At 40.4% G+C, this 16714-nt stretch overlaps 1 protein-coding gene across 2 annotated transcripts in view; it reads left to right on the top strand.

Annotated features, from left to right (window-relative positions):
• LOC126187376 (DENN domain-containing protein 1A-like) overlaps window positions 1–16714 on the top strand; it is a 286790-nt gene that overhangs the window by 94381 nt on the left and 175695 nt on the right. For both annotated transcript variants that reach the window (XM_049928424.1, XM_049928423.1), the window contains exons 6-7: window positions 1169–1426; window positions 11473–11574. In XM_049928424.1, the coding sequence (XP_049784381.1) occupies window positions 1169–1426; window positions 11473–11574 (360 nt within the window). The remainder of the gene's footprint in view (window positions 1–1168; window positions 1427–11472; window positions 11575–16714) is intronic.

Genomic DNA, 16714 nt, shown 5'->3' with positions numbered 1-16714 from the left:
TGGCTACTTGCACATTCGCTGGTACTGCCACAGGCTCTATAAATTCTTTTTGGTGGAACAACAATTCATCTGACAACAATAAGAAAAGAGTTGGTAAGTTAATAGTTTAATCTGACCTATGCTGTGAATCAGACCAATGGATTTTAAATGCTGATCTCAAAATGAAACTAATAGTTGTGCAAATGGATTATTTATGAAGGAGCACCTGAATATGAAGAATTGAGGAAAAAACCAATGGTGAAGCAAGAGCTGAATGAGGGCAAATGAAATGGCGATAGGATTGAAATAAAATTCTTAAAGTGTCTACTCACCATATAGCGGAGATGCTGAGTTGCAATAGGCACAACAAAAATATTCACACAGTTATAGCTTTTGCCCATTAAGGCCTTTGTCAGCAATAGCGACACGCATGCAGTGTCAGTTGTGCCTATCGCTTCTGAGACTGCAGGTGTGTGTGTGTGTGTGTGTGTGTGTGTGTGTGTGTGTGTGTGTGTGTGTGTGTGTGTCCACTATATGGTGAGTAGCAACTTTCCTTCTCCAATATTGTTACATTCCAGCCTGGATTTTTCCATTGTTTAATTGTTAAAGTGGTACAGACATTGGTTGAGAATGCCAGTTCATTGGTGGCAAGACAAAATTTTTGAATGGAAATGACATGGTGGATGTAAAAGTGGCAGACCATCACATTAATTAATTCTGTAATGTGGTAATAATAATAAGTATGAAAGTAATTATCTATTGGTCTTACTTTACCAGAATGAGAAGAAAGTATTTAGATTTAATTAAGAGAAAAGATGTTAACACAGTATAACATTTTTCACCTGAAGCGGAAGAAAATATTTTTGTTTTTGTTTTTCATATTTGTATTATTTCATTATCTGTGTCATTACACATCTGAAATTTGGTAAAGAAAACTGGTTTTACTTCAGTTTTGCCGTGCATATTGCTTTTTTTCTATATACATACTACCTTCAGTTATTCTCATTTCTTTACTTAGTGCTGAGTTCCTGATGTTCATGAGCTGTCACACGTCTCCTGTATCTGTTTGCTCAATAAATAATGATGAAATAGATATTTGTATGGACATTAAAGCTCTTTAATGTGATGATTTCACAACTAATCGTTCCTTCATGTGAAATATTCTTATGAAAGCACATTTTTGTTTCAGAGAAATTTGACAGAATACTACAGTGCTGTCGATGGGCACAATATGATGGTTATATTTGCCTCTATGCTATATGAGCGTCGTATCATTTTCACTTCAAAAAAATTATCAAGACTGAGTGCCTGCGTGCAGTCTGCAAATGCTGTGATCTACCCAATGAATTGGCAACACATATTTATCCCAGTTCTTCCAATGGCACTAATGGACTATTTATTTGCTCCAATGCCTTACTTGATTGGTGTACCTGAGCCAGTGTTGCAGGTATGATGATCTACAAAACTATATAAACTTACCATCTTATAAGAATTGATTGGTTATTTTGTCATGTACAGAGTTCAGAAGAGGTATTAGTAAAAACACATCTTCTGATCAACACAGTAGAAAATATAGGATACTCACAGAAAAGTCACAGTAGTAAAAGTACAAAGAATGAGAGAGGTAAGTTAGACCATCCAAAATGTACCCAGAACAAATAAATGTATCAAGGTGCAGTTTTCACTAAGTTATAGGAGGAAATGTGGCAAATTTTGTGATGGGTGCAAACATTATAGTACATTTATAGCTGCCAAATTATGACACAAACTCTTCTGATGAGGAGAATTTCAGTGACATAAAATGTGTAGAACTTGATCAAATAGTAACAATTTAATGAAACCACAAGCCACACTCCTGCCATCCTGTCCACAGCAACAGATGTAAGGAAACATGTGACTCGGTTATGGTTTGTGAGATTATTATGAATGTCATATCAAGGGCTCCAAAATGTTGACCTTGAGTATTTACACATGGTTTAAGGTGATTGCAGACAGACATTAGTCCACACTGAATTTCATCTGAAATCGTCGCAGCACAGGCCTGCATTATATAGCATTCTGTTTTTTTCTTTTTTTTATGCTTCTTTCTCTCGTGTCCAGCCTCCCCCCCCCCCCCCCCCCCCCACACACACTCACACACTCACACACACTCACACACACACACACACACACACACACACACACACACACACACACACCCACCTACACCTCACATAAGACCAGCAATTTCTAAATGTTCTGTTAAGAATGTGTGGGGTAGCAAGTATGGTCATCCATACCTCTCTCACTAAGATAATAACATGCTCTGTGTAAACGATCTATACCATTGAACAGTTTGATGTGTGAAAATAAGCACTCACACATGGCATCTGTGCTCAATACACTTGCTTGGAAAAACTTTTATTCACTTCTAATATTAAAAAAAGTCTGTTCATTATATTTTGGAAGATAGGGCAATATTTTTTATTGGGCTTCCATTAGAGAAAGATGTCTTTCTAATAGCCAATTATTAGATCACTACAAGTTGGAAGACAATTATCAGAATAGGTGTCATTACTAGAGGCAGCTGTGGGCAGTAGCTGTTCTGAGTAGGATGTTCCCTGTGCCATTCTTCCCAATGATTGACTCGCATTCAGGAGGATGACGGTTCAATCCCGCGTCCGGCCATCCTGATTTAGGTTTTCCGTGATTTCCCTAAATCGCTCTAGGCAAATGCCAGGATGGTTCCCTTGAAAGGGCACGGCCGACTTCTTTCCCGTCCTTCCCTAATTTGATGAGACCAATGACCTCACTGTCTGGTCGCCTACCACAAACAATCCCACCATGCCAATGATTGAAATTTATTCCTGTTGACTGCAAGATGAAGAGTCGAATCTGTGGCTGTAGACAATTCCTGTGTATCTCTGCACTGTGGCTTCTATGTGTTATACTTTGTTAAAATTCTCATTGAGAGAAGTGCAAGACTTTACTCTCTGAACAGTGTTTCAACAGTTGAATGAAGTTATCTAAATTTCTATTGACTGTTTTCAGACCTACCATCCATGTTTAATACCACATGGCAAGTGAAATTATTTATGCATGTAGAATAAATTTAGATCATAGAAATGTGAGGTTATACCGGCAGTTGTGAGAGGAAAATAGAGGACCGATAATGTACACACGAATGTGAGCAAAGTGATGCCTGACATCTGGGAAGGCAGCGGCGGAGGTGTGTACCTGACGGCTGACCTTGGTGTGCCGGCAGGCAAGGGCTCAGATCTTGCAGTCCCTCTGAATACCTGGCCACGTGAAATCCCGCATCACCGGAATGGCGGTTGTGCACATGCTGGTGTGTGCCTGGTTGTATAATCAGTCAAATGTGGTCTTGTTGAAGGCAGCTGACGGGAACATGTGCTGTGAACTATTGGATGGATATTGCTTTCTGAGCCAGGTGCTGATGTATGGAGTTTAATGGGGTTAAAGGGGTGTCTTGGCAGAGATGGGTGTGTTCCGGGTCTTGCTTCTGGGGGGTGCTATGTGCCTCATAGTCCAGAGAGGGAGCAATGGTCAAGGTGCAGGAGGAATAGGAGACAGAGCAAAGTTACTACCTTGTCCCTGAGTGTCACGAGCACAGCACCAAATTTTATCAATGTGTGGTGTGGAATGAAAATAAAATGCGGTGCAAAATGCTGAATTAAGTGGCAGGATGTGTGACAGGTGTAAAGATGTGGCAGATGTGTTTCGAAACTTCATGACAAGGTGATGTTCATTAATTATGTGAACTCAGAAGAGGGGGGAGGTTGGGGGTGGGGGTGGGGGTGGGGATCTGGAAAAATCTCACTAAATCTCGTTTAAGGGAGGAGGCAATGAAAGTCTGATGTCAACTTTTTACTTCAGAGAATGTACGTTATTATAATGGGTGAATTTTGTCTTATGAAATTAATCCAGTGCCACTCAAGTGGCAGATTCCATTCAGGTTTTTCCCTGCTGCACCTATCAATATCACTGCATGTCAGTCAGTGATTCAGTCATGATATTGTGCAACACGTACAAAGCCATTATTATTCAAAATGAATTTATATCAGAACTTGTACAATGAGTATGTTAAGTGGCATGCCATAAGTGGAAACAAACACATCACCAAGAAGTTAATTGTTTTTGGAAGAAAGCTAAGCTCAAGTTCACTGCTAAGAAATCTCTTAGTGATCACATAAATCAGGAGACTGAAAAGCCATGTAATCATGCAGTTAAAAGGAAGGTGCAAACAATGTTCTCTTTCATCTGCAAAGTAAGGAAATGTTCAGTGTCATTTAATGGATATAGTATAGCAATAACAGGTCGGTTTTCTAGGAATCCATCAAAACAATTAATACTACTATTGTGGAGCCTTTTTGTCTGTCTGTTTCCGTCCGTCCGTCCGTCCGTCCGTCCGTCCATCCATCCATCCATCTAAATACTGCTCGGGAAGGGCATATTTAAAATAAATTGTAGGACTACACCTTTTGTAAGACCTCAAGTATGAAAGACCTGTATCCCTAAGTGACAAATTTCATGCTTCAGCTGTTGTTTTCACCACTGATTTGCAAGCAGTTGTGATTACGAAATCTCCCTAGATGGGGAGTGCCCACTGGCAGGTAGCTGGACATCCACGGACACAATTGGGCAGGGATGGGCGAAGAGCTGGGATATAGTAAACACTGTCGTTCTGTCCTGGCCCAGGGCACGCAGAAGGGGATGACAAAGTGCCGCTTGCATATGCAAAACGTGTGCTGGAGCGAGCTGATGGGCCCCGAAGAATGCCTGCGCCACATGGGGGCAACATTGGAACAACATTCTCTGTATGTTCCACCAAATGAATTCATGGAGAGTATGACTGTGAGGGCACTTTGTGATCAGCTCATGTAACTATTCCTTCTCCTGATGGGCTATAATGCTCAGAATGTGTTATGAGACATCTTTTCTGTTTAAGGGGATGAATAGTCATTCTCTATAGTTCCTTGTCACTCCCCGTGAATCCTGTTCAGTGGGAAATGGATGCTGATCATCACTACTGGAGTCACTTGTAAAGCAGAGCAACTCCTAAAGGATGCCACTGAAATTGATGCTCAGCAGGAGGAAGGAAGTCTGCACTTTGACAGCTGTCACGATCAGCCATGGAAAGGTGGGTTTGAGCACACATGTTCAAGGGCAGGCAACTGTAGATGCACATGCAGCATTTTTGGTTGTGAAGGTAAAAGTAAGACAAAGCATAAAAGGCCATACCAGGAGTTTCTGAATTTAATTTAATTAAGCACTAACATTTGAGAAGCACTTAGTACAATTTACAGCATACAGTCCGTGTCTCCAAAATGAGATATACTGACTCGAGGGAGCCTATATGCACAGGCTGTAGGCTTTGTTTGGGCATTGTAGGTGTTAGAAGAACATTATGTGAGCATCACTGGCACAGCAACTCCAGCATTTCACAACCAGAAAGAGCTTACGGAGTTCCAACAATGAAAAATACACTGAGGTGACAAGTCGTGGGATAGTGATATGCACACATACAGATGGCGGTAGTATCATGTACACAAGGGATAAAAGAGCAGTGCACTGATAGAGCTGTCATTTGTACTCGGGTGGTTCATGTGAAAAGGTTTCTGACGTGATTGTGGTCGCTCGATGGGAGTTAACAGACTTTGAAGCGGGAATGGTAGCTGGAGCTAGTTGCATGAGACATTCTATTTCAGAAATTATTAGTGGAACTCAGTATTCTGAGGTCCATAGTGTCAACAGAGCCCTGAGAATGCCAGATGTGAGGCATTACATCTCACCTCAGACAACGCAGTGGCTGATGGCCTTAACGTAATGACTGAGGGCGGTATTATTTACGTGGCGTTGTCAGTGCTAATAGGCAAGCAACACTGCATAAATAATTGCACAAATCAATGTGGGATGTACGATGAATGTATCCGTTAAGACAGTGCGGCAAAATTTGACGTTAATGGCCTATGGCAGTAGACGACTGATGCGAGTACCGTTGCTAACAGCACATCATCATCTGCAGTGCCTCTCCTGCATATTAGTTGAACCCTAGCAACTGGTCTGGTCAGATGAGTCCTGATTTCAGTTGGTAAGAGCTGTTAATAGGGTTAGAGAATGGAGCTGACCCTAAAAAGCCATGGACCAGAGTTGTCAACAAGGTATTGTGCAAGCTGGTGGTGGCTCCATAGTGGTGTGGGCTGCGATTACATGGAATGGACTGTGTCCTCTCGTCCAACTGAACCGACCTTTGATTGGGAATTGTTATATTCAGCTACTTGGAGGCCATTAAGATTCATCTTTTATGGATGTGAATGCGCCACGTCAAAGGGCCACAGTTGTTCATGATTAGTTTGAAGAACATTCTGGACAATTTGAATGAATGATTTGTCTACCCAGATTGCCCAACTGAATCCCATCGAACATTTACAAGACATAATCGAGAGGTCAGTTCGTGCACAAAATCCTGTGCTAGCAGCACTTTGGCAATTGTGGATGGCTGTAGAGCCAACATGGCTCAATATTTGTGCAGGGGACTTCCAATGACTTGTTTAGTTCATTCCATATCAGATTGCTGCACTCCACCAGGCAAAAGGATGTCCAACAAGGTATAAGGAGGTATCTCATGACTTCTGTCACCTCAGTGTAAAATTGTTCCTTCTCCATGTGGCGGGTTAAAGTCAGCTCGGTGTAAAGCTGTGGACACTACTTCTGGTAGTGACAATATTCAACTTAGCAAAGATGATGAACACACAGTATAAGTAAATTGCCCCCAGTGTTCATAGTTTCACTAACAGGTTTATCGTGTAAAGATAATATATTTCACATTAACAGAATAGTTTAATTTGAAGGAAGCAGCAAATCCAGAATGTTCTGTATATTCATTAAGCTTAACTTTACAAACATCATAGAAAAGTTAGTTTAATGCTCATAACTGTGTCCAGTGTAGAGATAGACATACAGCAAATCTCTTAACAATGGCAGATAGCACTCTGGTACCACTTCAGTTGAATGAGAGAAACATATGTCAACAACAATATTATCCAGTTTTAAGAGGGGAAAAATCTTTCGCAGCAATTCTGTGGAAATTACGTCTCCTCTGTGTGGTGAGAAGCAATCTATCTATATTAGTGTTGGGAAAGCAACATTTTTCATCCAGCTCTACACCTCCATGCAGCAATGTACAACCAGACGTAAGTCTGTATCTTGGAAATCTGTTCTGAAACCACCAAATATTAGGACTTTAATATACTGAATGCTGTGTCCATGGTATTTAACCTGTCAGTCCTCTGGGTTCTGCCAAATGGTGAGCACATTAGATACCTTGACCAGTCCTGAATGTGTATGGGTTGGAGAAACTCAACTAGATCTAAGCTAGGGACAAATCAGTGTGCTACCAGCCCTCTAAGCTTGATTTATTTCATTTTCTTTGTACCTAGTAGTCCTGTGCTTTTTTCCTAATTATTTTTGTTAAATATTTTCCCCTTTTGCATTTGCCTTGGTCTGTTGGTGTGTAATATTCCTTATATTAATTGCTAAACTTCTTATTTAATTTAATTCAGTATACATCCTTATTCTTAAATAAATTTCCATAACTTGTATTTCTGATTTCGTGCATGTTGACTGTTTTTCACTGCGTGCAGAGAATCTATGATCTTGCAATTCAAAAATTGGTTTACAACTGTTACATTCTGTACAGTTTCTTTACTGTTCTTTGAAATACAGTTACATTCATTCATAATTCAATTATGTCCTTGCAAAGCCTATTTTCTTACTGTTTTCTTTTGTAAGAATATATTAAGGACAAATGTGTTGTGGTTCTTGGGGAGTTCTACAAATGTATGACAGCCCCCTCCTCCCAGCCCCTTTCAGTGCTAGTATAATATTAGAGATTTCTTTCTGAAGAATCGTTTTTTAGTTTTAGTCCTTCCACATTAAAATCCCTCATTACAATCTTGTAGTGAGTCTATCATACATCAGTTTCTGCCACTCTTCCTACGTCGAATTTGAGCATGTTGGTGCAGATTTGTTCAATTTGCATTGAACATCATTTGTTTATATTTACAATAATTCTTGTTGTATTTTTCTTATCTATAACAAAGCTTATGCCTGAATTTACTTCCTATTTTATTCCTCTGCAAAAATATAAACTTTCAAATTTTAGTTCCATTTGGAGTTTGGTCCTTGTATGCACTTTTATAATATGGCAGTACCACTTTGAGCTCCTGCAATTCCACTGATCTATCTTCAGTTTACAGTTTATTGCTCCTAAATAAAAAGTAGTAATTAGGTCAACAAGACCCATGCTGTTATTTATATAAACAAAATTAGTGTAGCAAGGTGCGGGTGCACAAATAATTGAGTATAACTCATGGCATGAAGTCATTGCCTGAAGTTCTTCTTCTTTTCATTCACCCAGGCTTGAATACCAACAACCCAAGATCTCTCATGTGGCAGTGGACATGGGGACACTGCTAAACCTTAGAGTTACACTTGCAGCTGTGTCAGCTCTGGCCTGGGTGTTTCTAAATCCAAAATGCCAGGGATCAACTCAACTTGTTCACATTTTGATCATGTATTGGTGGGCACCTCATATTTTGTCGTAGCTGACTTAGATCTACAGTCCAGCCTATGGTCAGTGCTATTTGTCCATATTGTCACAAATATTTACAGTCAAAATTACACAGATGATAGATTATCATAAACTGGGTATTCTGAGATTAGGAACCGAAGTTTTGAAGTGAATTTATGAAATAGGAATGAATGTGGGGCACATATTTACGAACTACTTATTTTTCTCCATCAATTTAGGTGGTACTATCTCGAAAAACAATACAAAATCAGAAGTGATGGGACCATGTTGGATTTTGTCCTGTAAAGGTACTTGAAGTCTTTGGTGCATTTAACCCCAGAAGAAACTGAAAAGAAAAGGGACCCATTTGGAAGCGTCCTGTTGCAAAACAGACAATGGGGATATTTGATACACTACTGCAGAATGTTGCATGTTGTTGTAATACATGTGCTGATGTACTGAGACGGGCAGTTTTTACACTCCTGGAAATGGAAAAAAGAACATATTGACACCGGTGTGTCAGACCCACCATACTTGCTCCGGACACTGCGAGAGGGCTGTACAAGCAATGATCACACGCACGGCACAGCGGACACACCAGGAACCGCGGTGTTGGCCGTCGAATGGCGCTAGTTGCGCAGCATTTGTGCACCGCCGCCGTCAGTGTCAGCCAGTTTGCCGTGGCATACGGAGCTCCATCGCAGTCTTTAACACTGGTAGCATGCCGCGACAGCGTGGACGTGAACCGTATGTGCAGTTGACGGACTTTGAGCGAGGGCGTATAGTGGGCATGTGGGAGGCCGGGTGGACGTACCGCCGAATTGCTTAACACGTGGGGCGTGAGGTCTCCACAGTACATCGATGTTGTCGCCAGTGGTCGGCGGAAGGTGCACGTGCCTGTCGACCTGGGACCGGACCGCAGCGACACACGGATGCACGCCAAGACCGTAGGATCCTACGCAGTGCCGTAGGGGACCGCACCGCCACTTCCCAGCAAATTAGGGACACTGTTGCTCCTGGGGTATCAGCGAGGACCATTCGCAACCGTCTCCATGAAGCTGGGCTACGGTCCCGCACACCGTTAGGCCGTCTTCCGCTCACGCCCCAACATCGTGCAGCCCGCCTCCAGTGGTGTCACGACAGGCGTGAATGGAGGGACGAATGGAGACGTGTCGTCTTCAGCGATGAGAGTCGCTTCTGCCTTGGTGCCAATGATGGTCATATGCGTGTTTGGCGCCGTGCAGGACTGGTGATCGTCGAGGGGACACTGAATAGTGCACGGTACATCCAAACCGTCATCGAACCCATTGTTCTACCATTCCTAGACCGGCAAGGGAACTTGCTGTTCCAACAGGACAATGCACTTCCGCATGTATCCCGTGCCACCCAACGTGCTCTAGAAGGTGTAAGTCAACTACCCTGGCCAGCAAGATCTCCGGATCTGTCCCCCATTGAGCATGTTTGGGACTGGATGAAGCGTCGTCTCACGCGGTCTGCACGTCCAGCACGAACGCTGGTCCAACTGAGGCGCCAGGTGGAAATGGCATGGCAAGCCGTTCCACAGGACTACATCCAGCATCTCTACGATCGTCCCCATGGGAGAATAGCAGTCTGCATTGCTGCGAAAGGTGGATATACACTGTACTAGTGCCGACATTGTGCATGCTCTGTTGCCTGTGTCTATGTGCCTGTGGTTCTGTCAGTGTGATCATGTGATGTATCTGACCCCAGGAATGTGTCAATAAAGTTTCCCCTTCCTGGGACAATGAATTCACGGTGTTCTTATTTCAATTTCCAGGAGTGTAGTTAGAACACTGCTTTGAACTTCAGTTGTTGCTGTAAGATATTAGTTAGTTTTGGCAACAAAAAACTAAATTTTCCTTTCTGAACATTAGTTTCTTATCCCAATGAATTTGGTTTAGAATCTTTTGATGGGGTTGGCACGTCTGCCAGACTGAGCAGTACCCAAAAGGAATCTTTCAAAATCCAGAATTATACTCCACAAAGCTAACTATACACAATACTGTGACCCTGGTTTATTTTAACATAGAGACAGTTACTAGCATCCGGTAGTCCACATAACATCCGTGAAACACTTTACATTTGATACACATTTCCAAAGTCGTCATGCCAACTATAGATACAGCTGCTCTGTGGTGAGGTAAGTAGTGATTTTCTGCAATCAGTTGTAGGTGGTCATCAGGGCTTAATTGTTTTGCCCTTCCTGTTAAGATCTCAGAATAATAATTTTGAAATCCAGGAGAATCAGGTGGGTGGTAACACGTCAGAATCCAGGGGAATGAAATCACTAGTGACGAAGCGTATCATGTTTGCGGGAAGAAGGATGTTATTTTATGTTCTGTTCACAGCAAGCACTTCCTTCATTAATGAACTAGAATGCTGTGTGAGATACTATGTAGCTGGATTAGAGGAACAGTGGTGATAAAAGCTGTTAAGTGAACAACATGGCGTTAGGTTATCTTTATTCAGCCTCAAAGATGTAACAAACATTTTGACACATCTCTGTATTGGGAAAACTCCATTGACAATTGGTTTCCAGTTCCAGCAGGAAACTCACTATGTGTGTGTTGTATGCCACAGTAAAATTTGTGTTCACTGGCTGGATTTTTATATGGTGACAACAGTGCAGCTTTTCATTTAAATGTTGACTGGCTGCAATGTTTAATGGTAGACCAATTGCTGTAAAAATTTTAATGTTTTGTGGATTTCCATGACTCGGGTAGATTTTATCACGTAATCTATCATAAACAGATTAGTTTTCACATCCTGAAATGTTTAAGCAGTTGTGTTTCTGATGTCAATATCAGATTCCCTGAGAAGGTTATTTGAAGCTATGTTGTCCTTTGTGGGTGTAAATTGATTATTATTGTCATTAGATTGGATTTTTTTCTTTTTTACAGCGTGTCAAAAGAAGTGATCTTGGTGAAGTTATTATATTGGATGCTGACAGTAATACTGTGGAGACACCTTTTGAAGACCTTGAGTCTCTCCCTGCTGATGTGGTAAAATATTTTAAAATTTATCATACAAGTCCTTAATATTTTTCCATATCTTAAGCTTCTGGTTCATTTACAAACCAGGTCACAAAAGAAGAAAGCAAAAATGTTGACCATAGTTGAGAAATTATAAGATAGGGACGTGACTGTTCATAACTTTGACTATTGAAAACAATGTAAGCTGAAATGATTGCATGTTAGAAGTAGCAAACTTCTCACAATAAATTATGGGTGTAAGTCATTTAGTAGATCTTTGTGTAGTCCTAAAAGTCTTCCACAACTAAAGTACCTCCTAGCAGAAAAGCTATTTCAATCACTGAAATATTTTTCTTATGGCTAACCATCACAGCAAAGAAGCATAGCTGTCTCTCTGGGATGAACCATTATTTACAATTATCTGTGGGTCTCGAGAAAACTGGGTGATGGTTTTAAAATTTGTATAACTTTTTGTGGTGGTCTTTAGGTTAAAGGAAGGAAAATTTCATTATATTGTTCATACAGAAGTTTAGAATTGTGATATTTTAAACAGCATTGGATTGAGATAATGTAAATACCTAAGTACTATTCTCTATTTCCTTTACATATTTAAAAGAGTGATTTTATACCCTGTTATGAAGGGATCCAGGAAGACAAATAATAGTACTAGTCAGTTCCTCTATCAAATCAATCCTTCAAGGGAAAAAAGCTAGTCTTGAAATAACATTCGCATCAGCAATCGTAGTGTCATTATTTGAAAAGGGTTTTTTCACTTTAGTCTTCAATGTGGAGCAGTTAGAAATTGGTACAGTCAAGACTGGAGACAGCTTAGGTGTAGGTTAGTTCAGTAATGATGAAACCTAATAAAATATTCTTGGTTTTAAAGTTGTTCCATTGTGAACAAAATATTAAAGTCTTTGATAGCTGTCTCGCCATTATTATTTTGAGTAAAACTACTGACTGTTGGAGTTTGTATGGCATTACACTTACAGTGGCAAAGTAACAGCATCTGGGACCTTCCAGAGGAGGGCTGAAATGGCACATATGCTAAGAGACGAGTTTGGCAGCTCTTGCCCACTATGGGACCAAGCGATGACAGGTGACCCTAAGGTGCCTGGGTCGTGTTCGAAACTGCTTCTCCCACCTGCGTACAAGTGTCAAGCATCTGTCTTTGCTTCCACTGCCATTCCTTACTAAGTAGGTCCCTGCTAATCCCTGTTATAATTGTTGCATTTATTCTAATCCTGGTTACCTCCTTTATAGTGTAGTCCCAGTATAAAGATGCAAAGTCAAGACCCTTGTCTTTTTAAATTCTATTTGTGCCCATTCTATGGCAATATTGAGCCAAAGTCAGCTTTCCCTCAGAGTTTTCTCCACTTCCTCCCAGATAATCCTTCATTTGGATGCAGCACCCTATATGAACCGTATCTAATTGTTGAATGATGCCTAGTATTGGTATTGTGATTTGCCATGGGTTGGCTTCACCTGTCTCCTCTTCTCTCCAGATTTGAAAGCATCTGAAAATTAGTGCAAAATAACTAACACTTGCCACCTATGTTCCTCAGATCCTGTTGGCAGGTCAGTAGCAGCTTCCTCCATTTCTTTTGTCTGTAGTGGTGGTGGATCACCATTCTTCATTGATGGCATTAAGCTGCCCTTCCTGGACTGGTTTGGCCATCCGTACACACATTTTTAGTGATGAGTTGTGGCTGTTCATGACAATTAGTAATCAAAAGTTCTCCTTGACCAACTGTAATACTTATGGTTTTCACTGATGTTAGATTTCTTTTGTGATCCTGAGCAGCTTTTCACAACCTTCAAAAACTTTGTAGTTTAACTGAGTATCTAAATTGATGACTGTAAATCATCTTGTCGATGATAACGGACTAACATTGTCTTTGATGGTGAAAAACCATCTAGAGCAATCTTTGTGATGAGGTTGTCGGGATAACTTTGTCAGTGTGGAGCTTGGGTCTTCCACAGTCTTTGACTGCTTTTGTTGCCTGCAAGAAGTCCCATCTGAGAATAAAATTGATTACAGCCTGTTAAAACAGAACATTTGAAGGGCTTTGTTCTATCATTGTTAGTTATTCTTGCAGTTTATATTCCTTGTGGTTGGACCTTCAGCACAATCGATTTTGTATCACAGAACATAATCCTCTTTGGCTGGTGATGATAAAAATTTGACTTTTCAGAAAGAAACCAGAATCGACTGATGTCTGGACAGGTTGGCCTTTGTTGATGATGTCAGTGAGATTTCTGGACATCTAGGTGACTTGTCGCATGAATTATTGTCTGTGGCAGCCTCTGCTCCACAGATGATAGACTGAATTTGATGGCTAGGCAAGCTGTTGGCACCTTTGTATGGTGAGGGGAAGTGGCTTTGGTGTGTTGGAGAGCAGCCTTGTTCAGGGTATGGTCTGCTACAGTCATCTGAAATTGGCTGGCTTAAATAGAAACATTGTGATGATTGACTTCTGATGGGGCAGTAGTTATAAAAATAAAAAAAATAAAAACTTGTCTTCTTCCTCTTTAGTAGAGTACAACATGTACAGGGCATCCACAGTGTCAACATACTGGCACAGTGTCCTCTGGAAAGAGATTAAGGAAATGAAAACCTATGTTTCTAGCATTTGTAGACTTAGAGAAAGCTTTTGACAATGTTAACTGGAGTACTCTCTTTCAAATTCTATTGGTGGCAGGGGTAAAATACAGGGAGCAAAAGGCTATTTACAATTTGTACGGAGACCAGATGGCAGTTATAAGAGTCGAGGGGCATGAAAGGGAAGCAGTGGTTAGGAAGGGAGTGAGAGAGGGTTGTAGCCTTTCCCCGATGTTATTCAATCTGTATATTGAGCAAGCAGTAAAGGAAACAAAAGAAAAATTCAGAGTAGGTATTAAAATCCATGGAGGAGAAATAAAAACCTTGAGGTTCGCCGATGACATTGTAATTCTGTCAGAGACAGCAAAGGACTTGGAAGAGCAGTTGAACAGAATGGACAGTGTCTTGAAAGAAGGATATAAGATGAACATCAACAAAAGCAAAATGAGGATAATGGAATGTAGTAGAGTTAAGTCGGGTGATGCTGAGGGAATTAGATTAGGAAATGAGACACTTAAAGTAGTAAAGGCGTTTTGCTATTTGGGGAGCAAAATAACTGATGATGGTCGAAGTAGAGAGGATATAAAATGTAGACTTGCAATGGCAAGGAAAGCGTTTCTGAAGAAGAGAAATTTGTTAACATTGAGTATAGATTTAAGTGTCATGAAGTCATTTCTGAAAGTATTTGTATGGAGTGTAGCCATGTATGGAAGTGAAACATGGACGGTAAATAGTTTGGACAAGAAGAGAGTAGAAGCTTTCGAAATGTGGTGCTACAGAAGAATGCTGAAGATTAGATGGGTAGATCACATAACTAATGAGGAAGTATTGAATAGGATTGGGGAGAAGAGAAGTTTGTGGCACAACTTGACTAGAAGAAGGGATCGGTTGGTAGGACATGTTCTGAGGCATCAAGGGATCACAAATTTAGCGTTGGAGGGCAATGTGGAGGGTGAATATCATAGAGGGAGACCAAGAGATGAATACACTAAGCAGATTCAGAAGGATATAGGTTGCAGTAAGTACTGGGAGATGAAGAAGCTTGCACAGGATAGAGTAGCATGGAGAGCGGCATCAAACCAGTCTCAGGACTGAAGACCACAACAACAACAACAACAACAACAACAACAACACTTCTGTTACTCACCCAGTATGATATCAGATTGCCCACGAAAGATCACAGGTTTTCAAAAAATGATATTGAAAACTAATCAGACAGTTTGACAGTTAGAAAAGAACATGTGCTTGTCAGCTGCAGTCAACAGATACCACCATTTTGGACAAGTCTGCTCTTCAGAGTAACCAATATATACCGGTATCACTGCTGTGGGCAAGTCTGCTTTTGAATATTGGATTTTTGAACTGCACAATCACCTAAGAATCCATAATTACAAGAGAAACTTAGTTTGGACCTTGATGATGCTGACCATTATCATGATTATTGTTCTTTTTCTTTAGCATGAAAACTGGTTTGCGGCAGCTCTTCACTCTAGTCTCTTTTGAGCAAACCTCTTTATCTCTGCACAACTACTGCAGCTTGCATCCATTTTAACTAGCTTACTATAGTCAAGCCTTGATCTCCCTCAACAATTTTTACAACTCGCATTTCCCTCCTTAACCAAGTGCATGACTCTTTGTTGCCTCATGACATGTCCTTTCAACCAATCTCCTCCTTTAGTCAAGCTGTGCTGTAACTTCATCTTCTCTGCAATTCGATTTGGTACCACCTCATTAGTTATTCAGTCTATTCATTCCTTTAACTTTCAGTATTCTTCTGTAGCACCACATCACAAAAGCTTCTATTAGTTTCATGTTTGAACTGTTTATTATTCGTGTATCACTTCTGTACAAGACTAGACTTCAGGCATGTACCTTCATAGAAAAACTTCCTAACATTTAAATATATATTCATTGTTGACAAATGTATCTTTTCAGAAATGCTTTTCTTGCCATTGACAGTCTGCATTTTATATCCTGTCTACTTCGGCCATTGACACTTTTTCTATTGTACAAGTAACAAAACTTGTCTACTATTTCTATTTTCCCATTTCCTAATTTAATTCCTTCAGCATCTCCTGGTTTAATTTGACTGCATTCCTTTACCTTTGTTTTACGTTAGTTGATGTTGTTGTTACAAACTCTTTCCTCTTTCCAATCTGTAAAACTTAGTATGTAATCAAAAACCTCAAAGTTTTTATTTGTTCTTTTCCTTTGTTGTTGACTCAATAAACATGTATGTATTAACTAAATGTGGCATTTTTGTTCTCGGGCTGATTTTTATTTCAACCTTTTCTACATTTTGGATATGTTTTTGTAGTTGTCAAGTCAGCTGTGTATTTTGGCAGTGACAAATTTAACGTGTTACACTAGTGTTTGTAATATTTTGCCCTGTGTATTTTTTAATTTGTTGACCATGGGTCACACAAGAAATGATTTCCAAGATGGAGGAGAGAAGAAAATTGAAAAACAAGAACACTGAAGATGCAAGAAAGATATACCGAAGGTTAAATAACGAACTGCGAAGAGAAACAGAGCAGGCTAGGAAAAAATGGCTAAAAGAGGAATGTG

The sequence above is a fragment of the Schistocerca cancellata genome, chromosome 5, assembly GCF_023864275.1.
Source record: "Schistocerca cancellata isolate TAMUIC-IGC-003103 chromosome 5, iqSchCanc2.1, whole genome shotgun sequence".
Classification (NCBI taxonomy): domain Eukaryota; kingdom Metazoa; phylum Arthropoda; class Insecta; order Orthoptera; family Acrididae; genus Schistocerca; species Schistocerca cancellata.
The sequence above is the reverse complement of the archived record's forward strand: the minus strand, read 5'-3'. Positions and strand labels throughout refer to the sequence as shown.